The sequence below is a fragment of the Mytilus californianus genome, unplaced genomic scaffold (assembly GCF_021869535.1).
Source record: "Mytilus californianus isolate M0D057914Y unplaced genomic scaffold, xbMytCali1.0.p SCAF_7, whole genome shotgun sequence".
Classification (NCBI taxonomy): Eukaryota; Metazoa; Mollusca; class Bivalvia; order Mytilida; family Mytilidae; genus Mytilus; species Mytilus californianus.
In genome coordinates this window covers 86958995-86986871 of record NW_026262723.1, presented here as the reverse complement: position 1 = coordinate 86986871, position 27877 = coordinate 86958995, and the positions used below count along the sequence as shown (strand labels likewise).

General features: G+C 32.3%; 1 protein-coding gene across 1 annotated transcript; it reads right to left on the bottom strand.

The window, feature by feature from the left end:
* Positions 1 to 27877, bottom strand: LOC127707944 (cytochrome P450 2B4-like). The gene is made up of 4 exons (XM_052212702.1): positions 27484 to 27877; positions 4415 to 4933; positions 1718 to 2161; positions 1 to 674 (listed from the first exon to the last, which is right to left on the bottom strand). The coding sequence occupies exons 1-4, from the start codon at positions 27833 to 27835 to the stop codon at positions 493 to 495; spliced, it is 1497 nt and encodes a 498-aa protein (XP_052068662.1). The 5' UTR covers positions 27836 to 27877; the 3' UTR covers positions 1 to 492.

Here is a 27877-nt window from a genome sequence, read left to right as displayed (position 1 = left end):
AACTGTCCAAACTTGTTCTATCGGGTATCACTGTCCGAAACTGTTAATGGGTAAAACATCTTCTGTTAGAAACTATTCTTAAGGTGTCAGGTGAACTGTTCTTTAAGAATGTTCTAGAACAGTCCTCGTGACAGTTCCGGACATATTTCAAGAGAGGTAAGAGCTAATCTCAAATGTTATTATTTGGATTGTTTAAATGTATCTATAGAAAAGGGATGATCAAGATGTCATAGTGCATTTTTATCGTGTTTACCGTGCTCTGACTACATTTCATTACGTAATTCGAAAATAAGGAAATTTCCACTTTTTGCGGCATATTTCTCAATATAATTTTTTGTCAATCACGAATCACGTATTTTTTTTTAAATTACGCGCAACTTGAAGCAACATTTGACGTTTCAGTTTGTTTCTGAAAATTTGCAATAATCATGATCATAATCATAGTCCCATAAAGTAAAAAGGGAGGCAATTGCCAAGAATAAATCGAACATATCAGTTCCTTAAAATAGCTCGGAGTTTGTATTCTGCTGGAAAAAAAATAACTCCAAATATTCTTTTCTTTGCGGGTGGTCCTGATCCATCAGGTGGCAAAAATTTAAACCTTCTTACAAGAGAAATGATGGTTAAAAATAACTCTTGCCTGGACAACACATCTCCAGGGCAGCTTCTTCTACCTAAAAATAATTAATATATAATATAAAATATTACCAATATCAACATTTATTCCTAGCTTATGTAGTTGATAGAACAAATATTCATCCGGTCACACTGAATTCATACCGCAGTACAAAATGTGCATCGATTCAGTTTTCATTAAAAAAATTTCGTCTTTGGTCATCGACTGAGTATTTTATAACTGGATCTGAATATATGTACACTCTACGGGGAGAACGTTAGGTACTAAAACACTAGAATTACTCCACCACAAATGCATGTGATTGGCCCAATTAAATTTTGATAGATCTTTTGTAACCCCTGTTCAAGACATCACAATTTATTCTAGATTTTAGGAATTTATATATTAGTATGTACATTTGGCACTTGTCAATTTTGTAGACGATATTGTGTACTATAGAAATCCCATATTGAGCAATTCTTGAATATACAATTTGATAATTTAATTTGGCAACTGTTCACAAATGAGTTTTGTTACAATTGTATTACCCCAACTCCCAATGTTTTAATTGTTTTTGTTTGTTATTGTTGTTTTGTTCTTGTATTGATCTGTAGAATGACATAACTGAATAAAATTCTATATTGTAGAAACCTCAGTATTTGGCATGTCTTCTTGTGTATAGTTTCTACTATACCTATACTGTCCTTTCTTTTCCATACTTATCGTGTATTTGCTTCTCACAAGTATCCTCCTAATTTTGTTCCCAACAATTTCAGTGCTTTAAAAAGGATCGTTGTCTCTTTAGCACATTGAAATGAGATTTCTCATGGTTATATTAATTAAATATCAAGAGTTAACACATATTGGACGACTTTACTTTCTCATTGTTTGTTTTTCGTTGTTGTCTTATCTTGTGGCGATTTTCAGAATCTGTAGAAGTCATATCGTATTAGGATTTACTTTTTGTGTATGTGTTTTGGTTGCTGTTGTTTATTCGTATGAGTATGTTAAAACATAAAATTGATGTTATGAAGAATACAGCAGACTTTTTTTCGCAGTAACAAAGACTATTATATACTTCCTACTCTTTCTTTTACATACCTAGCGAAAACGGTATATTCAGCTTGGTCATCGCTGTAGATATTTTAGATCCCTCTAAGAATCTATCTGGTATAAACTCTTCAGGGTTTGGATAAATTTTCTCATCAAAAAGTACAGAATCCAAACAGGGGTAGACAATTGTTTCAGCGGGGATTCTATACCCTTGGAATTTTACATCACCCCGTGTAGACCTTGGAGCAGACAATGGTGCCACGTTCGATACCCGCATGGTTTCATTGCAAACGGCGTCACAATAAGGCATCTCCAATCTGTCATTCATTTCAGGAGGGCGTTCTAGTCCAATAACTTCTTGAATTTCCAGAAACATTCTTTCCTGTATTTCAGGTTTGCAAATAAGATGTAGAATTGCCCATCGTATGTTAGTGGCGGTAGTGTCAGTTCCTGCTAGCAAAATATCACGGCATATTCTAACAAGCTGTCGTTCTACAAATAAGAAAAGTTACAAAAAAAATCTTTTTAAAAGGTGGTCTTCTTCGATAGTTTAGAAAATTGTTATATGCATTCTTAGAGCTAACTCTTGAGCATGATCATATGCGAATAATAAGGCAAAAAACGTCATTTTACACACAATAAAACAAAAGATGTATAAAGAGGTACGCCAATTAGGTTTCATGCATGGTTATTTCATACCAAAGCTATTTAAAAAAAAGTTATCAAATCTCAAATAAAGTTCACAATAACATAGCTACGTGTGGTTTCGTTGAACTTCTGACAACTCATGTCATGCTATTATAAATTTAATCAAACTATAACTGCTTATTTATGCAAAAACGGTAATAGATGTAAAGGATAAGTTTAACATCGATGTAATACATTTAAGTCGTAAATATGGATTACAAAATGGCAAATGTGAATTAAGAAATTGAAAGAAAAAAATATGTATTTTCGTTATTTTATGTTGCGATGAATTCAAATATTTTCAGTCAAAAAGATGAGTCACGAAATCGCAAAAAGCAGTTAAGAAGTTGTATCGAAAAGTTAAATAGTCGATATTACATGTGAAAAGGAATTTAAACCGAAATTCTACATCTTTAAGTTGTTAATATGAGAATGAAAATCACAAATGTTGAATAAACAGGCGTAAATACGAATACTTTCATGGACTAAATATATCGCAATTTATTGGAATCGTCAACACGATTTTTCTTTTGAAATTGCTGGTTACAAAACCGTAAATGTGAGTTACAAAATCGCAAATGTGAGTTATGAAGTTTTGAATAGAAATTGTACTGTCGGTATTCCATGAGAAAATTAATTTTACATCAAAATTCTACATTTTTACGTCGTTAATGTAAGTTTAAAAATCGCAAATGTTGGTTGAATAGGCGTTATGAATACGAATCACATCATGGACTTAACAGATCAAACTTTGTTAGAATCGTCGTCATGATTTTTTTTAAACCGTAAATATGCGTTAGAAATCTGTAAACAAAAGTTAGAAACTTGTTAATGGGATATAAAAATCTTTGATTTTCTATATAAGTCTTTTATTTAACAAAAAAAGTCATAAACCATGATTTTCAAAAACATAAAATTGTCGATCTAATAGTTTTCGAAACGCAATTGCAGGTTGACGAATTTCAGGATAGCTTTTTATAGAGACTTGCAGGATGAGAATTGCTGGATAGCTTGGCACTAGTGTACATTAGAATGTACCGCAGAACTAAAATTCACTTGAATACATTGACATCTTATCTTGTCGACATTGAAACCCGTCACACAGCTAGCTTAAATCCACGGAAGAGACTTTGATGACATTTGAAATATCAATTACTCTTAATTAATTTTCTACGGGACGAAAATTTTGCAAGTACGCAATATTTATTTGATCAGCACTGAAGTAATTTAAAAAATTTGATGCCAAGGTCGGAACTACAATGTAGCTCTAACTCATAATGAAGAACATGTGAACCAAAAAGACGATTTGAGGTTCCAGGTATAAATAATTAGTATAAAAATATCTATGTAGAATATTTGCTGTCATTTCAAGTTGATTCAAACTCAGTTATGTATATTTATTGTTAAGTTTTTGGCTTTGTGGTAATAAGTAAACGAATATTCTATACTTTTTTTGGCTACATAGATGATTAAAAAAAAAAATTTCCCGAGAAATATTATCTTAACTGTAACAATCAGAAACTGTTTACTTTTACGCAACGACCACTCATCTTAATTTGGAAGGAGGGGTTTATTTCAGGGAGAACCATTTTTCAACTTCAGATAAAATCCAGAAAATCATAAAAAAATATACATTACATACATTAATGAATATTGTGAAATATCGAAACTTAAGGTTAATCAAACCATAACAAAAATATTTATTTTTGGTTATGGTAGATTGTCAAACAATCTAAATTTTACACTTAATGGTAATGATTTAGACATTGTCAATAATATATCATATTTAGGCATTGTTTTTTTCCAAAAGGTAGTTTCACAGGGGCTTAAAAATCAAGTCATTAATACAGCCTACAAAGCTATGTACAACTGTATCCATTATGTTCCATGACAACTTTTAAGGGTTGACATTATCAGTGAAACTGGTTTGACCTTGTTGTATGCTTACCACTTATCTTGATTAACCTTCATCTTGTGCGACACGTTAAAAAACAAAAGTTTTGAAAATCAAATACATTAAAAAAAACTGTGAACCTAAAATAAACAACAATTCTATACCTGAGAAAACAGAGTCTTTTTCTTTTTGTCGCTTCTTCATTTCAGATAAATAAGCATCAGTATAATCGAGGATATTATTTTCATCAAGCGTTTGCTTATGCTCATCAAGACATTTCTGAATAAATTCGTCTAATTTTCTTTCGACGGTCAGTAATCGTTTAGCATGGAAAAGATCTCCCGGAAATGATTCCAAAAATGGTATCGCGTCTAATATTCCAGAAAATTCGGAGTCTGTTAGATGCTCGTGTAGCATATCTCTGATTTTCATCATTTGTGGGTCATCATAATCAAAACGACGATTGAACATAATAGATGTTACAATGTTAGAAAAAACACCCTGAATAAGTGGTTTCAATGTAAAAGTTTCGCCTTTTGTGTTTTCAATTGTTTTTAACAGAATTGTCACCTCTTCCATGATTTTGTCTTGCAGGCTGCGTTTTCCAAATCCGAAATCCTTCAGTGTCTTTTGAGTAAAAAACCTGCTTTCTTTCCACAAAAGACCACTAGATCCAATAATTCCTGAAAGTAAAATAAACACTGACTAAAGCAAAACTTTTAAATCGTCTTTGAATATTTTTTGATAGGGAATAATACATTGTCCATCGATTAATTAGATTCTGTTACTAGGTTTAAACTGTTGCAGAGCTGTCTTGTAAACGTATTTTCGGAATTAAGTGCTCTGCAGTGTAGACTGACGTGATCTAATATTGATGAAAATATTATTTCGCCTGTAAAACTAGAATAAAGAAATGTTAAAGAAATGTTTTTGAAAGTGTTTTTGTATTAATTAATTTTTTTGCTAATATAATCCATACTCAAAACAGACACCGCTTTAAGACCATTTCATTACGATTTCCGCCAATCTATTGCGGTTCGAGAAACATTGTTTTAAAGTAAATGTTTCGATAGGATGCTGACCCACTACGATCATTTGCTCAAATTAATTAAAACAGCTAATTAATAACTCCAAACTACATTCCTTGTGGTTGCGTACACGAAAACAATCATCTATGAGAGCACTTTTCCATTGCATATGGTTATTTCCTAGTAAGTTGTTGATTTGTGGGATCGGTGTCTAGTTTTCATCCACTTAAGACACACTTCATATTCATTATTTTTCAATAATCGAAAGTAATTGTTGAGACCCTCCAGCCTACAGTTTCAAAAATTTCCGGTTTACCATCGCAGCGAAAATGTAGCACAGTTATTTTCAATTTAAATAAGGAGCCACACGACAATGTAAAGTTCCAATAAGATTGTCTTTTAAGAGAGAAAATATAGAACATATGTACAATGCCCTATCGTGTTTACATCCTCGTTTTTTGTTTTCTGGTGGATAGTTGTCTCATTGGCAATGATACCACCTCTTCCTATTTGTATATTTTCCCACAATGTACGTAATATTTTGGGGTTTTTTCTGCTGCAATATAGGATTGACGCATCCACGAATTGTTTTTATTTTTTATTTCCCGACATTTGTCTTTGATTTTTAAAGTAATCAGCATGAATTAAGCGTGGACCGTGAAGGGACCCTAACATGAACTGTAGTGTAAATAGTAGTTTTAACATTACTGTTTGTTCAATAAATACGAAGGATACAATACAACTTTACTATACAAATACAGCAAAAAAATGTATACCTGCTATTTCCGTTAGTTGCAGGAATGGAGGATAAAATGTTTGTTTAATGTTTTTTTGGAAAAGGTTCAAGTGGTGATTGGCAGATTGTGTTATCAAATGTAGTTGTGAATATGGTTTAGGGAATCGTTTATCTATCTATACCTGTTCCATAGTTTCATGAATTTCTCAAATATGTTTCCTCTAAATGAACCTATATTGCGGTAGATACATGAACCAATGCAATACTGAGAGCATCATACTTTTGTGTTGGATTGCGGTCTCATTGATGTTTATCCACAACCCTTTTATATTCATTTAGAAGAATATTACACGTAATCCATCATAGTTGGTATTAAATTCATGCAAGGATCACACGACATACATTTGTACTTTCATAAGTTCAACAAAGGTTTTGACATTTTAAAAATGAATAATCCTTATTGTATTAACGACATCCTTGTTGTTCAGTTGGGACATCGGCTACATTTTAGAGCGGGTGATAAGTTATGCAAAGTGTTTTCCAATCTGTCCAAGTTGTACACTGACTCCAACCCAGTCCAGATAAAAAATCAAGAAATATCATCGCCAAAATTGAATAGACAAAAAGAAAGTACTCGAAACAGCCAAAGTAAAATTAAGGGACAATGGAGGCATATAGAGTACATGCTCAATATCCGATAGAAGTGATCGAAAGGTGTAACAGTACAGCACGAGGAACACGGCATGCTTGTTTCATATCAGACCCTTTATCGACCCTAGGTCATGATGTTATTTTATAGTTTCTTACAACACTCCATCGCACGCAAGCCATCTAATGAATATTATTGATGGCTCATGAATATCATTGAAGGATGGTCTCGTGAATATTAACGCCGGCTGTTATCGACGGCTTGCTTCACACTAGTCATGATATCAGCCCAAGAGCCGAAAGGCTTCAGCAGAAGAAATACAGACAATAACTATTTTTAAAACTGTTAAAATATGCATTTATTGAATTATTTGTTTTGCATATTTTTATAATACATTTCCCTGTTTCCTAATATTTATTTTTTATCCTACTTTGTTTATTTTTTCACTGAGAACGCCTGCGAAAATTACCGGAAGCAGTTGATAGATTTTTAATTTCAGCCCCTAAGCATCATTTCGGAAAATATGGAATTCACGTAAATTTAATGCTTTTATCATACAGTAAAAATTATAAGTTATTTACTCTAAGTATATGATACATACTAATATACTAATATTTTTTGTTCTTAATCTTATTACAAGCATATCAATCAAGTTAAAGACACAGACAATACAATATAATTTTGATTATTATTACATATAACCATGGAAGTATTATATTCATTTTACTTCCATGATATATAGATAACATACAAACAATAATTGTTCAATAATAAAAGACGGAGCGTCAAGTTCATTGGTCTACAAAGGAGGATAACCTAGATACTCCAAAAATTATTGTTAATAACATATATTTTGTATTATTTTATTTTTTTGTTTTTGTTAAGATAGAATATTTGTTCAGATCTATTCTATTGCCCTTCTTGTTTCAAATAAAAAAATAAGATAATCACTGAATTCAGATATAAATTGCATGTATGGCACGCCTGAACCACTTTTATTAATTAATCTTAGATTATCTCAGATAAACTAGGATTATCTCAGATAATCCCGGTTTATCTCAGATAAACTAAGATTATCTCAGCTTAATTCAAATTCGAGAAAATCCTATTTTATCTCAGAAAATACAGAAAATTCATTATCTGGAGAAAATCCCGGTTTATCTCAAAATATTAAGAAAATCTAGGTTTTTCTGATCGATTTTCAGATAATCCTAATTTATCTCCAGATAATTAATTTTCTCAATTTCTGATAATGAATTATCTCATTTCTCGAGAAAATCTAGGTTTATCTCGGATTCTAAATATACAAAAGAACAATGTAACGAGTGTTTTAATTGGACGACAATCCGGCGTTTAACGTTTTACTTTCTCTTTGAAACCATGATGGTGACGAATTCACTTCCTATTATTGGGTGAACGGGGATGTGCCAAAATATGGGTCATAATTTTGCGAGATTTTATATAAAAATTAGCGTCCTTTTTCAGAGGAGGGGCGACATTCAGCATACGGCACGCAATTTTTACTTATATTATTGATCGATCGCTGTGTTATTGTGTCATTTATCACTACTCGTGGTGTGAACATCACCGTTATTGACACCTGGACAAGGAAATTTGTTGAATCAATTATAAAAACAAGTAATATACAGAAGGGCTGATTATATACAATATACCGGCATATACTTTGTACATACATAATAAACAAATGGTAGCTATTTCTTTTACACAAACTGACTGTTTATTACCGACGGCTAATTTCGACATCGATAATCATTGAATTCTCATATTTTAATTCATTCAGTCGGTTTTAATTTTTTAATCGTGACAAAGTTTTGTAAAATATTTAATTTTAACTATTGCATTATTTCGTCATTTGTCAGTAAACAAAATAGATAGCACTAGAAAGAAGGCAACTAAGTAATCCAATACACATAATGCACGATTCAATTATGGACAAAACAATTATTTCATCATGGTTATTCATTAGACATAATTTTCATTTTGTTTTCAAAATAATTAAATACATAAGAGTTTATATGCCACGAACCTTAAAGCGCCAGTTATTAATTGTAGGATATAAACAATAAATGTACATTGTCTGAATACAAAATGTGTGTGTACTCGCTAACACGGGTGTCATTCGGTTTATCGAGAGAAATGATCGTGAAAGAATATCTAACGGAGGTCAAGTATTGCGAGACGATCGTGAAAGCTCTGGTACCGGATCGTGAAAGAAATTTAATCGAGAAGAGATATGAAAAGTCATTAAATAATCTAATTTAAATAATTACACGGACAAATTTACAACAATATAAAACTGTCTGTCAAAATGGTTGAACATTATGATCAGTATGTGAGAAAATCCAGTTCTAAAAGTACATAGTTTTTACAAAACAACAAAAGACATATTGCTCCTCGACATTTCAGTGACATCAAAAATGTAAACAAATATGATTTTTTCACAAATTCCAATAAAATAAACTATTTTTCTTCGAAAAAGGGCTTTCTATTTGAATGCATCAAATGGATCTCATAGTTATTTTGTATAAACATAATTTGAAACTTGGTAAAAAAAGAAATATTCACACAAAATTGATATTTCGGATCGTGAAAGATCACGTACCGGTTTTTGAAGATCGTGAAAAGGATCGTGAAAGATCTAATGCTACGAAGACGTTCATATTATTTTTCAATTATATGATAATTAATATTTGTTATTGGTATTAAAAAAAACTAGATTGGCATGACTGACCGGGGTCTCTTTTGCTGGTGAATAGGACTATAATCGTGCAATGCCATTGGATCTAATATCTTATAATACCACACAGACTTGGTATATTGTATCAATACCAGTCCATTTGTCCGTCCTTCATAAGTATTGTTTGTTTATACATTAAGATGTTTTATTTTGTATTTATAACTTTGAATTCTCATTTTTATGCCCATTATATTTATAAAGCTTACATACCTGTATGATATAGGGCCACGGTATTTGGTGTATGGTGTACATGTCTGTCTGCATGTTTCATATATGACGTCAATTGTATTTGATATATTGAATGATAGTAAGATGTCTGTGTCTGATTGTCGGTCAGGGTTTATATACTTTCGACCTCATGTTCCGAATTAATTGGCCAAACATAACTTTTACATTTGTCAGTTTCTAAGGTACTGTAAGCATCGGAACACCTATATTTGGTGTACGGGATTTTTGTAGAGACCTGTATGTCATGGTTCATCTGACCTTGACCTTTTTTTATGAATCATTGACAATTTTAAGAGTATGTGACACTTCTAGTAAAATCCTTAATATTACAGAAGTTCAACAAATATACTATCATAAGTAAAGCAGACGAGACATTTCAGCATTTGCGCTCTGGTATTCTTTATTCTGTAATATATAGTTATCTCATTGGAAATCAATCCACATCTGCTACGTTGTATACAAAGATACATATAACAAACAAAATGTTGGTTATCGTTCAATCTCAAATATTTCATGAAAGATGCTGTTTTTGCTATAAGTTTTTGGTTGATAGTTAACTTTTTGGTTTAAACGTTGCATACCAATATTATTGGCTAAATAATGGCGGTCTGCCTGATTTGTGCTAGTCCGATTCTCAGAGCTGAATTTTTCACACTGATTTAGACACGTTTTAAGTTAGATTTTTTTAACTTAAGAGGTAAAGTGTTGAATTTAAAATACAAATGATAGCTTTCATGTTCGTTCTTATCAAAAAAGTTACAGGCTTCAACCAGTTGCAGGTATATCAAATGGTAAAAGAAATATTGATTTCTGATTATTAAGTCTGGTCACGCATTATCTTTCACGATCAAAAAAATGCGTTGCCTGATCTATCACGATCAAGTTTGATGAAAAAATCAACAAAATTCAAGGTTTTCATAAACAAATGAACGATTTTAAGGGAAGAACATACTTTTATTTTACTGTACTTTCGGACACAACAAAGATTAAATTTCAAATATATCATGATATATTGAAATATGACCATTATAGGTACAAAAAACGTGTTTTTTTTTATTAATCCCATAGACATGCATTGTGCCTTTTGTGTTTTTTCATAAAGTACTGCATATTTTCTTTATCTTATTGCACAGTAATGTTGAGGAAGTTGAATCATTTTGACAGACACATATTTTTTTGTTCGGATTTGTTCCGCATTTTGAAAATTCAGCGATTTTTTTCACACATTCTGAAGTAGAATTTACATTTAATTACATTCACGATCCGGTACCAGAGCTTTCACGATCGTCTCGCAATACTTGACCACCGTAAGATATTCTTTCACTATCATTTCTCTCGATAAACCGAATGACACCCGTGGCTAAGAAACAGGAGAAAACCTCTTCGTTCTGTTTCTAAATCTTGAACCAAAACGTTTTATTCTTACAGGTAAATGTAATTAGAGGTGACAAGATTGTCAAAGCTTTACCTGTTATAGTGCTAATATATAACAACTGCCCCCAATAAATGTTCACATAACAGGAAAAAAGTAATAAAAGTTTGTTTAAGACTGTTCAAAACAATATTTTAATTCATGCACGAAAAAGAAATTTTGAAAGATTTATATTCTTATGGTTTCTGTTCAATCTTTTTCTCTAATATTTTATTCTAATAATATCTTTTGACTCGAAAACTAGCATATTTTAACACAAGACATAAAAGCACAATCCAGTGATAAAAAAACTGTCTCTTTGATTATAATTAAGGAAGAACTTATCTTTTCAGACAATCAGTTGGATTTTTGTCGAGCATGCGACTTTTGTCGCAGAAAGCTCGACATAGGGGGGCGTTAGCTAACTTCTTAAAAGCTTAATATTTTAGAGGGTGGAAGACTTGGATGCCTCAAACTTTGTATATAGATGCCTCATGTTACGAAGTTTCCGTCTGTCACATGTCCATTGTCCTTTACCTCATTTTTATGGTTCAGTGACTACTTGAAAAAAAAGTTAAGATTTTTTGTAATGATAATTTGTCTCTTATTATGAGTAACATGATAACTATGTTTTGTATTTGCGTACCTTGCAAGGTCCTCATGTCCGTCAGACAGTTTTCACTTGACCTCGACCTCATTTCATGGATCAGTGAACAAGGTTAAGTTGGTGGTCAAGTCTATATCTCAGATACTATAAGCAATAGGTCAAGTATATTCGGTATATGGAAGGACTGTAAGGTGTACATGTCCAACTGGTAGGTGTCATGTGACCTTGGCCTCATTTTCATGGTTCAGTGGTTATAGATAAGTTTTTGTGTTTTGGTCTGTTTTTCTTATACTGTATGCAATATGTCTACTATATTTGGTGTATGGAATGATTGTAAGGTGTACATGTCTAGCTTGCAGGTGTCATCTAACCTTGGCCTCATTTTCATGGTTCAGTTGTCAAAATTAAGTTTCTGAGTTTTGGTCTTTTTTTCTCATACTTTATCTTTATTCTCAATAAACTATAAACATAGGTATAGAGAAGACATTTATGTACAATATTTACAATAAGACAGAACAAACAGAACTATTGCTCAGACAATACATGAAGTACATTTTAGCCAGGAGCACATATACCTGTGTTGATAATCTTTATAAATTTACAAAGTTTAATCAGTTCTGAATTGTGTTTTGAAGACATAATCTGCTTGTATTTAACAGTATTTGCATTTTTAAAATAATAATGTGACATACAATGTCTCCTGTTTTCTTCAAAGTATTTGCATTCTAATATGTAATGAAATTCATCACCAATGTTATTTTTATTACATAGAAGACACAATCTATTATTTCTAACTATATTATTCCATCTACCCTGTTCAATAGGGAGCTTGTGATTTGTGGTCCTAAATCTACAAAAATCAATAGACAGTTTGTTCCCAAGAATTTCAAAATAATCTTCTTTTCCAAAAAAATCTTTAAAAAGTTTACAATTAAGTGCTTTTGGTGAGTTTTCAAGCAAAGAATGCCAGACTTGTACAAACTGATCTTTAAGTCTGAGCTTGATGAATGAAACTAACCATTTACAATTCATAAAAGATTGCGTTTCCCACACATTGGGGATACCACATTCATTTAAAATAGCCTGTACTCTGTTTAACCATGAAAAATGTACATTGTCATTAATAGACATGTGATAACACAATTCATATAAAGTATATGATAGTTTTGTCTCTTTACCAGAATTTAATTTCCTCCAAAATGAGATCAATCTAGTTTTTATGTCCAAGTCTATAGGATATCTTCCAAGCTCCCCATAAATCATGTAAGAGGGTGTTGATGTTTTCAGACCTAATAATAATTTACAAAATTTTAGTTGTACCCTTTCAATTATCTCATTATTTCCAATACCCCATAATTCACAACCGTACAGTAATATTGATTTCACCATTTTATCAAATAAGTCCAACTGAATACATATAGAAAGATTATGTAGACGACCTAGTCTTAACACTTCGTAAAAAGCCTTAGTAGCCTTTTCTACATTAAATTGCTTCGTTTTATTAAAATTACCTGTTCTTGTTAGAATTATGCCCAAATAGTTAAATTCATCAACGATTTCCAGTTTTTTTTCATTAAAGAAAAATTGAAAATTACATGATGGTCGTCTCCTTGAAAAAACCACGACCTTTGTTTTATCAACATTTACTTTTAGCCTCCATACATCTGTGTATTAGTAATCTAGAAAACAATCTAATAGTTTTTGGAGTTCAGTTGCGGATTCGGCCATCAACACAGTATCATCAGCATACAGAATAATAAAAAGTTTTAAAAATATGTCAAGTTTTTCTTCAAGCTATGTTGAGACTGATTTTAGGCCCTCTATATTACAGGTTTGGAAAAATGAATCAAGATCATTCAAAAATAGAGAAAAAAGAAAAGGCGATAAATTTTTGCCTTGTCTAACCCCGTTATTACATTGGAAAAAATCAGACACGGAATTGTTATATGAAATACAAACATGACTTAGTACCTTGATACATATTTACAATAACATTATACATACAAAAGCATTGCGTCTCGCCAAATCGTGTCAAACGCTTTTTCAAAGTCGACGAATGCACAAAATAATTTTTTCTTTTTTAATTTTACTAATACTATATGCAATAAGTCTGTTTTTTAGAATTTATCAGCAATAGGTCAACTATATTTAGTGTATTGAATGATAGTATTTAAAACATGACATTTTTAAAATTTCGGTGTAAAAAAATACAGTCTTTAAAAACATATAAACTTTATCAAATACAATAATATTTATTTAATAAACATTTACACAAGCGACGACCAAAGACATCGTTCATCGTTTGTTGATGTAAAAAAGGGAGAAATAGAAACCATTTTGTCAAATTTTTTATTAGAAGGTATAAAGTTCAGAGAGTTTTTCATAAATATATTCTTCACGGCCATATATTTCACGGAATGATGATATACTTTTATTACAATTACATATCGAGGTTATCTAGACAGGTATAATATCTGTTTCATCAAACAGCCCAACGAAACATATACCCAAAAGACAGCCGTGCAGTCCTTTTTTTATTGCACCTTTTTCTTTATTGCACTTTTTTTTTAAATTTTTTTTTTTATTGCACCATGTGCACTTTTTGTTCCCCACAGCAAATTAAGATTCATAAAGTAAGAACATTTCTGTAGATTCTTTGTTTCTGTCCAAAATAAAATTTGATAAAGCAAAGCATATATTGACATTTCTGAAATACAGATTTAAAAAAATACTATTTCCTTACAAAACAGTGATTATAAGGTCCTTTGTGCTCTTATAAACTCCTTTGTGGTCCTTTCTGCTACATTGTGTTTTTTTGTGCTCAAAGTAGGTCCTTTGTGGTGTTTACGAGACAAACAAAAAAAAACATGCTGTCATAGTGTATTGGAATGTCGAAAAATAAGTCTCAGAAAAAAATCACTGTGTGGGATTCTTTCAGGAATTTGGTTTATAATTTTTAAATGTATAAATGATTTGGTCCATTTTAGAGGTCAATGCCTAACTCTATCTCTACCTCTATTATCATGGCCGACAGCCGGTAATAGTTCAGGTGGTCGTTGTGACAAACCAGACACCTTCTACCTTAATGCTTCAAAACGTTTGCTGGTCTAGTGCTATGGGTAATTTTAGATACCATGCATACCTCTACTTCTGGTAAACATAACCCACACGGGAAATCAATAGGACATTCATCGAGTACCATCTATGACTATAGGACATTCAACAAGTACCTGCTATAGCTTTGGGACATTCACCAAGGAACTGCTATAAGTATAGGACATTCAAAAAGCTCCTAGTATAACAATAGGAATTCAACACGTACCTGTTATATACTACTATATAGAACATTCAACAAGTACCTACTTTACCAATAGGATATTCAACAAGTACCTGCTTTAGATATATGACATTCAACATGTATTTGCCATCACTATAAGACATTCAACAAGTTCCTACTATAACTATTACTACTCTGTATATCTATCACCACTCTGTATATCTATCACTACTCTGTATATCTATCACCACTCTGTATATCTATTTCCACTATATCTCTCTCGTTTGTATATCTATCAATACTCTGTATATATATCGCCACTCTGTTAATCTACCACCACTCTGTATATCTATCACCACTCTGTATATCTATCACCACTTTGTATATCTATCCTCACTTTGTATATATACAACCACTCTGTATATTTGTCCCCACCCTGTATATCTACCAACATTCTGTATATCTATCACCACTCTGTATATCTATCACCACTCTGAATATCTATCACAACTCTGTATATCTATCACCACTCTGCATATCTATCTTCACTCTGAATATCTATCACTACTTTGTATATCTATCACCACTCTGTATATCTACCACCACTCTGTATATCTATCAACACTCTGTATATCTACTACCACTCTGTATATCTATCACCATTCTGTATATCTATCACCACTTCGTTTATATATTACCATTCTGTATATCTATCACCACTTTGTATATCTATCACCACTCTGTACATCTATCACCACTCTGTATATCTACCACCACTCTGCATTTCTATCTCCACTCTGTATATCTATCACCACTTTGTATATCTATCACCACTCTGTATATCTACCATCCCTCTTTATATCTACCACCACTCTGTATATCTACCACCACTCTGCATATCTCTCACCACGTTATATATCTCCACTCTGTATATCTATCAGCACTCTGTATATCTATCACTATTCTGTATATCTATCACCCCTCTGTATATCTACCACCACTCTGCATATCTATCACAACTTTATATATCTATCACCACTTTGTTTATCTATCACCTCTCTGTATATCTACCACCACTCTGTATATCTATCACCACTCTGTATATCTACCACTACTCTGCATATCTATCACCACTCTGTATATCTATCATTACTCTGTATATATATCACCACTCTGTATATCTTTCAACACTCTGTATATCTACCACCACTCTGTATATCTACCACCACTCTGCATATCTATCACCAATTTATATATCTATCACCATTTTGTATATTATCACCACTCTGTATATCTACCACCACTCTGTATATCTACCCCCACTCTGTATTTCTATCACCACTCTGTATATCTATCACCACTCTGCATATCTATCACTACTCTGTATATATATCTCCACTCTGTATATCTATCACCACTGTGTATATATATATATCACAACTCTGTATATCTATCCCCATCCTGTATATCTACCACCACCCTGTATATATATCACCACTCTGTATATCTATCACCATTCTTTATATCTATCACCACTTCGTTTATATATCACCATTTTGTATACCTATCACCACTTTGTATAGATATCACCACTCTGTATATCTATCACCACTCTGTATATCTACCACCTTTCTGCACATCTATTTCCACTATGTATATCTATCAACACTCTGTATATCTATCACCACTCTGTATATCTACCATCCCTCTTTATATCTATCAACACTCTGTATATCTACTACCACTCTGTATATCTATCACCGTTCTGTATATCCATCACCACTTCGTTTATATATCACCATTCTGTACATCTACCACCACTCTGCATATCTATCACCACTCTGTATGATCTATCAAAGATTACTGACTTTGAACATGTTGAACTAGGTTATAAAATGCTAGTACTATCAGATCGTTCTTTTGTGTCCTATTTATTGGTATATTTTTTTTTGTCTGTATTGTGTTGATCTGGTCACCGTTTCACAAAGCCTTCTTAACTTACGAACACCGTATCATTTTACGATCCGTTTACGTGTGGTTCTACGTTCCCGTTACGTGTGTTTCACAAAGGCATCGTAAAGGACTACTAAGTTGATCGCAAGTTACGCACTGTGTATCATCGTAAGTGTATCGTAAAACGGAACTCTAGCTGTAAACAGGAGGTGTGAATCGTAGTTTATTTACATCGGAATATGGCACACTCTTCTTTCACAGATCGATGAGTCGAGCATGCCGATGAGAGCGGACGTGAAAATGTTTGCAGATATCCTTCAACATCATTGAAATTGTTTTGCCAAATTGGTTTCATGGATAAATATTGTTATCCTTACATCTTATATTTTATGTTTTGGATTATATTTTTTTGTTGAGGAAAGTTTCTGCAGATATTTTCAGGTTTGTTTGAGACATGTGGTCAGATGGAATCCATTAGTAGTTTCCATGTTGGAAACTATCAGACCAATCTATTTGATGTCTGAGGGTTTTAGCTGTTGTTCCCCTAATGGATCGGTAGTTTCTTTCCGAGATGCTTTATTGTAGGATTTTCGGCTTTCCTCTACCAGGAATACAGCTGGGCATTTAGCGGTATCGGTTTGGAATCCAAGTATGTCCTTTCCGGTTTCTCGTTCGTTGCCTTGACATTTGTGCGGCATCCGGGGTGACCTTATGCTTTATTTTGTATATAATTGTTTTTATATTTTGAATTTTTATATTTGTGAGGACGAGCGAATCAGGTGAGTGGGTGTGTTCGTATGTTTTTTATTTGTAGACGAAACACAAGCCTTGTATCTTTGATAGGTTACTTCCTTTGATATTCAATAATACTTTTTTTCTTTGTATTGGAAATTTGAAATAATAGGAGAGTGGCGAGACGTGTTTATATCTGATCAAAGAATTAAACGAATTTTTTAACAATTATTTGATAATGTCTAAAGTTATTATAGTACTGCAATTTTAGAGGAGATATGATTGATTGATTGCTGTTTTCTGAACGTACAGTGGCAAATATTTCATGCAGATTTATGAGCAAGAGAAGAATTTTCAAACAAGAAATAAGAAGTTGCATGCGTTGTCGTTGAAAAAGAATTAAAAGAAAGTCCAATAAAAATAAACAAAACAAGTGTATATAATGTGCGAATCCTGAAATACCATTTTCACTGTATCCGTTATGAATTTCTAATGTAAAATGATAAATAAACAGACGACAAATTCATGATTTTTGAATGGAAATAAGAAATAAGATATAATGTGTACCGTTTTTATAAATTCATGATATAGGTATGAGATGCGGACGGGTTTTCATCGCGCCTACAGCCATCCAGGTGTAAAATTGGTACAAATAGATAAATATTAAGAATAGTTCACGAACAGAGCGTGCAAGAGATTTAAAAGCAGCAGTTAAGTTTCATTTGCAGAAAAATGTACCTTTTAACATAATTATTAATGTTGTATAACTTAAAACAGGTTTTGTTATTCAGCTTGTTGATATTGAATTACATTCCACTATGCTGTTTTCGTTATGCGATTCATGTTTACTGTCGAATAATGATACTAGACTTTAATTTTCACTGTAGGGGGCGATTCATTTCTATTGTACATGCGATGCATTTTCACGGAAGGAAATTAATTAATTTTCATCATATAACGTCTTAATTCAGCCGACTCTCTAACAAAATTTATGAAGTCAGAAGGATTGATTATATGTGACCCGCCACGACATTTCCAGGCTTATGGAGGTAGAACAACATTGTGTGAAAAACGCTGTTAACTATATGTGACTAGCCACTTCCAGGCTAATGAGGGTACATTGTCTAAACTTTGCTTTTTGTATATTTATCTAGAACATTCTGAAGCAAAAAAAAAACTCTGTCATGTTATTATGACCTATTTTTTGTAATAACAATGAAACGAGTCATTTCGAATACCGACATGATAATGAGACTGTTCGATGACGAATTTTTCATTATCGAAGACACTAATTTATAGAATACAAAATTATTGTATTCTATTGGCGCTTAGTAATCTTCAACAGCGTATTTGAATAAAAATTTCAAACGAATTAAATTTACAACATTACAAACAGTTCTTAGCTCTATTTTAGAAAATGTAATTTAAACTTGTTAAAATGAAGTTAGTATAAAATTTGTCAAAGAAAGCTTTCAGAATTCCTTTTTTTTTTAATTTGTCTTTTAACTTAGATTTATGATGCATGTCTCTATACATAGTATGCGACGCGTAGCAGTTTATAAGTAGTTGTTCTCATGTATGCATTTGATACAGTGCATTTATTATGGATATATTTTAGACTCCATTTATGAAAATCTATAGATCAGAGAATTTTGATTTTTTGTATCAATTTAAAATGTAGATTCAAATATTTATATGTCGTTGATACAGACAAAAAGATCTTATCATGTCAAAATCATGATACAACAGGAAATTTTCATATGCACGGTCTGAACACAAGAATTTACAGAATAAGCATATTTCTTACTGAATAGAGAAAAATGGCCAAAAGAATTACAGAATACAGAAATGTAAAACCCACCCACCCCCCTTTTCCCCCCTAATCCAGACCCTCATATATCATTGTGACGGATAGTTTTGTTTGTTCTATTTAACTGTTTTTATTTTCGAAAAGAATATTTGTACAAGGTGTTGTTAATAAATGTAACGGACAATATATACCATGCCCTCTCAGCCGACGTCATAATTTCATTTTTCTTCTTCTCTTCTTCTTTAAGTTTCTAGCGATCCTTCAATTATTGAAGATTATTCGCCGGGCGTCGACTATAAAATTTTATAATTTACATTTTCTTTTTAATGAAAGAAAGTATTTAAAAGCTTCTCTCCCTGTGCAATATGATTTATTAAACTCATTAGGCAGAGCAATTTTTATGACTACTTGCATAATTGTTTAATCGTATTAAATTCTGTATCAAATTTATATTAATAATAAAAGTTTCAGATCTTTAATATTGAAAACGGGTTAAAATTATTTACTTGCATTAATATTGATATAAAAACATCCAGTTCGTTTTTTTGTTTTTGTTTTTTTTATAGATCTAAGAAAAAAAGCAACTCTGTTACACTAAAACAATTGACTAATTAAAATTGTCACATGGTGTCTTCTTATGTCGTCTGAATTACAATGTAAGTTATTGATCTGTAATTTATATATTCGCCATCCGTAATTATTATCTAAAATGTTTATTTGGCATGCCATACTCGATAGAAGTGCGGACGTGAAAGAAAGCACTCTTCACAAAAACGTGAACGGAGATTACATTTCGATGATTTCGTCATTTATAAAATATAATACGCGAATCTGAAGATCTGTATTAAAATTGAATGTTGACACCGATATCGATCTGTTGGATGTAGAATTTATTTTCAAAATAGGTGTTTGTTTAGGATATACCATTTCCACGGAGATTACATGCTTAACAAATCTCTGCAGTTTTCAACTTTGTTTAGTTTTCAAGACTGATATGATTTGGAATAAATGACGATTTAACAAAACTATTTATGGTAACCTTATAAACAAAATTATTTATGGTAACCTTATAATCAAATTTAACTCATATCACACTCTATGTTGTGCTAAATATTTAGTCTTGCTTGGTCTTCTATCCGTTAACGGGAATTACAGGTTTACGAAGAAAACATTATATAATGACGGCCGGTACGATCACTATCGTTGTGCAATATGTACTAAACTTTATAAAAATTAAAAATATAGATAATAAAGAAATATAAAAATCTCAGATATAACAAGCTACGGGTATATAACTCGAAGTCGTTAGTTTTGCTTTGTTTCGGTGGGACAAATGGGGGGAAGGGGGGGGGGGGGGGGGGGGGGGGGTAGGAGGTGTCATGGAATCCCGAGGTCCCGAATTTAAAAAAACTTAAATCCCGACATCCCGAAATTCGGAAAAAGAATTCCCGGATCCCGAAAGGATGAATTCCGAAATCCCGAGCTTAAAAACACCCGATCCCGGAGTCCCGATAAAGGTCCTACCCCCCCCCCCCCCCCCCCCCCCCCCCCCCCCTACAAATCAGCGTCATAAAATGGGCGCTTTACCGGAGAACCAGTGAGTAGCGCAAAGCTAACAAAACCTGCGTTTCAGGAGTAAGTGCATGGGACCTATTTGTATCATGTTTTATATCTGGTTCTATTGCCAATGTTATTTCATTGATACTGTGTCTATCCAGTCTGTATCTGGATATAATATCCATTTCATTTTCAAAATGATCTAACGAAGAAAGTGTGCTTCTAATATTGAAGATTCTTCTTCGTCTTCTAACATTTGCGGCATCTTGATCGAGAATAAAGCCATCTTAGATATGGTTTAATTCATATTCGCGGAAAAACTACGATCGAGATACGACTGGGTATAGCTGTAGTAAGTTACGCCAGGATTTACGTATTATTTACGCTCATCTTAACTTACGACGGCTTTGTGAAACGGCTGTAAAACCTACGATTTATTTACGATGAACGTACGATGACACGTAGACTTACGAAGGCTTTGTGAAACGGTACCCTGGACCTTTTTCAACAAATTTTTACTTTAAGTTCTGACTTCGGTCTTATCCCATGTGTACAGTTTCAGTTTAAGGTATGGTTTGGCACTAGACCTTTTTTTAGCCCCTTCCAAATATGCATGTGCCTTCCTCCGTCATGACATATTACATGTCATTGAGTCTTTGTTCCTGTATTTCATTTTGTTTTTGTTGTAAATATAAATCAGTCTGTATGTTTGCATATTTGCTTTTTTTCACACTCGTCGTTTTGGAAATTAAAAAGAAGATGTGGTATGATTGCCACTGAGACAACTCTCCGCAAGAGACCAAATGACACAGAAATTGACAACAATAGGAGAAGACGTTACTAAGTTGAAAAACTTGTGTCTAATCCATTTGTCATTTTTGAACAATAAAATATGTTTAAACTAACAACTATAGGTCACCGTACGGCCTTCGAACCTAGAATACAGTGTTGCTATTTACTGAAGTTACTCTTAGACAAGTAGCTCTGTACTGTTTTCTTGATGTTGGAGGTCCATAATATTTTTTTGAAGGTGTTGTCCATGTACCATTTTGTAGATCGTACTTCTTGGGCATATGTTTTATAGCGACACGCAACTAGAACTTTGGCTATTTTTCAGTTTAAGTTGTCGTCAGCTAGCAATTTATCTATGCTTTTTTCGGGCTGATTACAGATGTTGTTCAATAGTCCAAGTACTCGGATATGTAGTTGGGCTTCTACTGGTAGTATTCCGTTTAGGATGTTGATAGTAACATCTGCTACATAAGTTGGTAATGAGAGTCTAAGCTTATTAGTAGCTTTTTCTGGAAGTTTTCGATTAATTCTGGTGAACTTGTTTTTGGTAGTTTTAGCTCTTATCCATAGAGAAGTACTGGAGATACGTAACACGAATGACCGAATGACACTTGGAATGACCGTATGATACATGAAATTTTAATCTTAGTTTAAACAGTATTTATTAATGAAAAATTTTACAAGAATAAAGTATTAAAATATTACATGAAGTTTTAATCTTAGCACATATATGTGAATTTTAAACATTGATTTATAAATAATAGTACATTAAAAGTGTATGTTATAACTAAAACATGATTTATTTAAGCAGGCAAGTTCATAAAATGTTAATATAATTTCGTGGATACATCTGTTCCTGATTGCATATATACGATCGCTCAATGTGTTCAAGTAAAATATATTATAACTCACTGACACTCCATGAATTGAAATGTATTTCATTTAACAGTCAAAAAAAATTATTTTAAGTAATAATTTTGCGGTACGTTTTAAAACCGCTCAGGGCCTCCTGAGTGCACTCAGGACATGTAATAGATATTTTAGTGGGCGTTGAGGGTATGCGTCCGATAAATTATTTTTTTTTTTTATCTTAATATTTTTGTTTGAATAAAATTAATTGAATATTTTCAGAAGTTATTGAAGTGTTTATTAACACGCGCCGTTATTTGGAATATGTCATGCATGACCGATGATCATATTCGATACCAATTATCATGTTGATTAGGTCTATACAAATACTTAATTAGGTCGTCTGATCTTTAGTAATTAGTGAAGGTAATCAACACATACTAGTTAACCAAGCAAGAAAGGTTTTCTTAGAACAAAAATAAAGATAAAAGTTGCAAAAAATGTTAAATAAACGTTTCGTTTTGTTTGTAATAATATTAAAGCCATTTGAGAATTTTAAGAAATCCATTCAGTTTATTTAATTTGAAAACGTTAACAAATATAGATCTAATTCATTGCAAAGTGTGGCGTCCTTCAGGGATCAAAACCCCGTTTAAACAGCGTTTGTTTAAAGGTTAATTATGCATTGGCCACGTGTCGTTAAAAAACAAACTGATTAACAATAATAGAGTTGTAAGGTAATAAATATTTCAGGTATTGGGCATTTGTCATTATCATGATTAGATTATCTAATTGACAACAAACACTTTATACAACTTACCAAGTAAGTACTAAAATGTAACACTTTGCAATAAATGGATGATAAATTCCTGCACCATATTTTACTCTTCTAAAAGGGAAAATCAAGGAAAGAAAAACGGCCCGTGATATTTTTTTTTAAAGATTATAACTTTCTAAAAGGAAACTCATTAGAACTTCGAAATGGTGTATTTCAACTTTGCTTAACTTATTTCAACATTTTAGTTATTTGTCCTAGTTAATTGTGCGGATGCCAGATTTATGTAACATATTTCACTATCTTCATAAAGACAAATACGGATATAACATTCAAATTCTCTTAAAAAAACCTCTCAAGACAAACTTCTAAATTCTAGATCCCTCTGATCTTCATTATTATCGATACACTTGTCATACATGTACATCCTGAATAAATCAATTGTTATTTTTATCAAATTTGGAAATTTAAAACTTCTAAAACGTTTCCCGTAAGAGCGTAATCTTTCATTCTTCTCTATCTGTGTAGATGAACCATTGTATCTATATATTATCCCTTATGACCATGAAATTTTCCTCCAATGTGTCGTGGCTTTCTATTGGCTACTTTTTTTTCAGTTAATCGATTTTCTCAAAATTCTCAGATAATCCCGGATTATCTCAGAATTTTCAGATAATCCCGGATTTTCTCCAGTTAATATTTTATCTAATTTTGTGAGGAATATAATGAACTATCTCAAATATGCATTAAGCTGAGAAAATCCCGGTTTATCTTAAAATTCTGAGATAAACTGGGATTATCTGAAAAAAATCGAGATAATCCCGGTTTATCTGAGCTTAATGTAAAATAGTGAGATAATCCTAGTTTATCTGAGATAATCTAGGATTATCTATAAAAGTGGTTCAGGCGTGCCATATGCATGTCATCATTTGACATTATCCAGATTAAAAGATCATCTTTTTGCAATTTCCTCCAGTTATGAAACTTATCAAAAATATTATTACCCGCTTATCATGTCTCGGAGTAACAACTGTTGATATAGAAACAAAATTAAACAAACAAATTACATATTTATTGGCATGAGACAATAAAATTTCATTCAACCGTTTGTTATTTAATCTAAGTATAGTCTATTTAATAATGATCGGAAATCATGTCCTTAATTGTCCATGAAGGGGCAAATTTGAAACATACAATTGTACAGATAAATGATGATAATCCGTTTAAATACGTTTTTTCTGTCATTCTTTTAAATAAATCGCTGAAAGCTAAAAAAAACGATTTATAAAAATAGCAAAATTTAATCTGTGTCGAATCTTTGTTCCAAGCCTAGCAACATGCACCATCCTTTTTTTTTTAGCCACCAAGATCTGTGTTTACCACACGATTTGTCTTAATTATCAGTATCATATAATTGAAACAAATTTAGCACACGTTTTCAGACGTTTGGACAAAATGACTACCTTTTTGTAATGTTACTTAGCATTTTATATCTTTAAGACCCAAACATGTAGTTATCAAAAAAAGAATCTAGTCATTTTGTACTCTTCGTGTATCTAACTTTTGTTTTTATAAATTATAAATAACTTATTGAAACATCAGGTGAAAAATCCGCATTATTTGCTTTGACAAATAAAAAATCAACTTGGACAAAATGACTACCGCTTGAAAAACGACTGTGCAGAGAAGATTTTATATATGCTACATTTTTTGAACTCACGAACAATGAGGCAAATATTTGTACTTTTGGTAGATGTTATTAATATCTTACTTTTTTAGACATTTTCTGCTACATCTACTTATAAAATTCACTTTCAGTCGTTTCACTGAACGAAAAACGTCGTTGGACATTTTTCTTATCCCAGCTTAATATGCAGCCACCGAGTCAAATGGAATTTGACAAAATTACGGCTTTAACGCCACAAAGAACCGATACACGTCGTTGTTCCCGCCAAGTTTCAGGATGATCAGAGAATAAGAAATAGGATCACTATACATAAGAGTTAAAACAGTTGTTCCAAAATGTAACGTTGGACATCCGTTTTTTTCACATAGCTTTGTTGTTTTAATCCTCAAATATTCTAGATATTTCTAAGTATATGATCAGGAGCTATAAGAACATAATTAAAAACATATATTGAATTTGTTTTATAGTGGTTAGTGTTTGCCAACATTTGCTTTTTGTTTTGCGGAGGAAATTTCGGAGATTCTGTTTTAAATCCTAGGGGTTGTAAATTAATTTTTTGCTATTTTTATAAATCATTTTTTAGCTTTCAGCGATTTATTTAAAAGAATGATGAAATGATAAAAACAAATATCTCGCTACATGAACTATGTACAACTTTTGCAAAGAAAATTTGGAGACACCAAGACAGTCCTCTACATGTAAAAGGCGAATTTTTCGTTATGTTGCGGAAGTACCCCGAAATGGATCATTTAAAGTCGTCCCTTCAGTAAGGTGCATTCACCAATTTAAAAGTCCTGGGAATGTTTTAGTTCCCGCATTGTCCTGCTACTCATGTTATAATTGTCGTGATGAAACTAATTCCTGTACTAGCGAAGCCGAACCTTTTCGTCAATATAAACTTGTGCATGAAATGGAGGTAACTTAAAGACTAACCGCAAACAGCGAAGAAAACAGTTTCATTGAATTAATACAACCCGGGATTATATTAGCCATTTTTACGGACGATCCAGGTGAAGATTATTACTTTTTGAAATGTACATCAGACGTTAGAAAACTTAAAAAGCAAGCAACTATAGATGACTGGGGAAATATTTTTCAAGCTGAGGTTCAAGTAATTGAAGGGGTGTATTTCGACAAATTATATGTCAAGGAAAATACAATTCAATTCAAATTAATCAAGGGTAAAAATGTTTTGATCTACTTGCAGAGTGTCAGATATATTTGTATTGGGGTTGAATCAAGATATAGAAACTTTACAATGACAGATGATATGCACCATGAAATGTTAGCAGCCTGTGATTTAAGTCTTGTACATCTAAAATATTGTTTTAATTTATTTATAGAAAACTGTTTACTTCCGTCCCAATTTTACTTACGACAATACAGCCTTTTAAGGTGAATTAAGGGTAAACATTTTTAAATCGATTTCCACAACTTGAGGTAATTCATATTAAAAAGACATCACAAAAATAACGGAGACACTGAATCAAACAACTACATATAAAAAAACCGAATGAAACGTACAAATTAGATTAATCGAATTTAAAATTTGAGAAAACCCTCTTCGACGTCGCATTATTGGAGTAACGTCGTGTTGCAGGAACATCGTGCGCAACGTTGGTACGTTTAGGGTGCTAGCAGATATTTTGACGATAAATTTTCTGTAATCAATCCTGATGTTTTCTTAATATACAAACGAAATTTATCCACTTCACCGCACTCTTATCAAAACAAACGTTAAAATTGATCGTTGTCCCTTTTTATATCTTGTTGATTAGGAATCCCTAAAATTTATGACAAACAGGGCGAAATCTACACGTTGAATAATTTCATGCGGCCGAAGCGCTTTTCTGGATTTACCTTTATCAGGAACGCTCAAAGCCGAATATTTAAAAGCCGAGGATGTATAAGAATCGAAACAGTTGAAAAGCTATATGACAAAAAAAATACCTAAAAAGTAGCCAAATCCGTGTAAGGTCAACTTTGCCTGAGGGAGTTGAAACCTTAGTTTCTTTTCTTTTTCTTTCGGTACCGAAGTACTGATTACTGAGCTGATGATACCCTCGTGGACTGAATATCTTAAAGATTTTTGTCTCTTAGGGAAATTTATTTTTATGGTAAATCCTAATATAGTTATTTCACAATGTTTTAGTCTTGGGGCGATTATGGCCTTGACATACTGCAAAGATACTAGGTCTTGTCTACTGTTGCGTAATGTGTGTGGACGTCCAGATGGTTTTTTTTCTTGTGTATTTGTGTGTGTATGTATGCGTGTGTCGCTTTGTTGCTATCCCATTGACATTTATACATACCCTTTATTTGATATCATATTTGAATTTACAAGAAAAAAACACACCATCCGCACATCGGCATAATATGCTTACCTTGATGTTGTAGTAGCCTTGTGAAAAAAAAATTGTCTGGTCTATCACTGAACATGTCACCCTGTTTCACTAAAGCATCCTTTAAATTCTCATGTCCATTTATAACTACTATCCAACTCGACCCTAGCTTCAAACTGTATATATCACCGTACTGTCGTCGTAATTCACGGAAAGCTTCAATCAAATTATGTTTTCCTGTAATGGACAACATGTTTCCAGCGATTGGCCAGAGTCGAGGTCCGGGAGGCATTCCAGACGGACGACGGCATTGCTTAATTATTGTATACGTTATAAGACCGAACAAAACAATAAACAAAATTGACGATACATCAGTGAAAAGAGAAAAATCCATCTTATTTATGAAAACATAAACAGATATAAATGACCTTGAAAC

What these genes read in the sequence shown, in the direction of transcription:
- LOC127707944 (XM_052212702.1), bottom strand. Translation starts at nt 27,835, where the DNA reads ATGGATTTTTCTCTTTTCACTGATGTATCGTCAATTTTGTTTATTGTT. An exon ending in AAGGCTACTACAACATCAAG is followed by an intron (nt 4,934 to 27,483) that starts GTAAGCATATTA and finishes TTTTACTTTCAG; the next exon opens with GAATTATTGGATCTAGTGGT. An exon ending in AAAAGACTCTGTTTTCTCAG is followed by an intron (nt 2,162 to 4,414) that starts GTATAGAATTGT and finishes TCTTATTTGTAG; the next exon opens with AACGACAGCTTGTTAGAATA.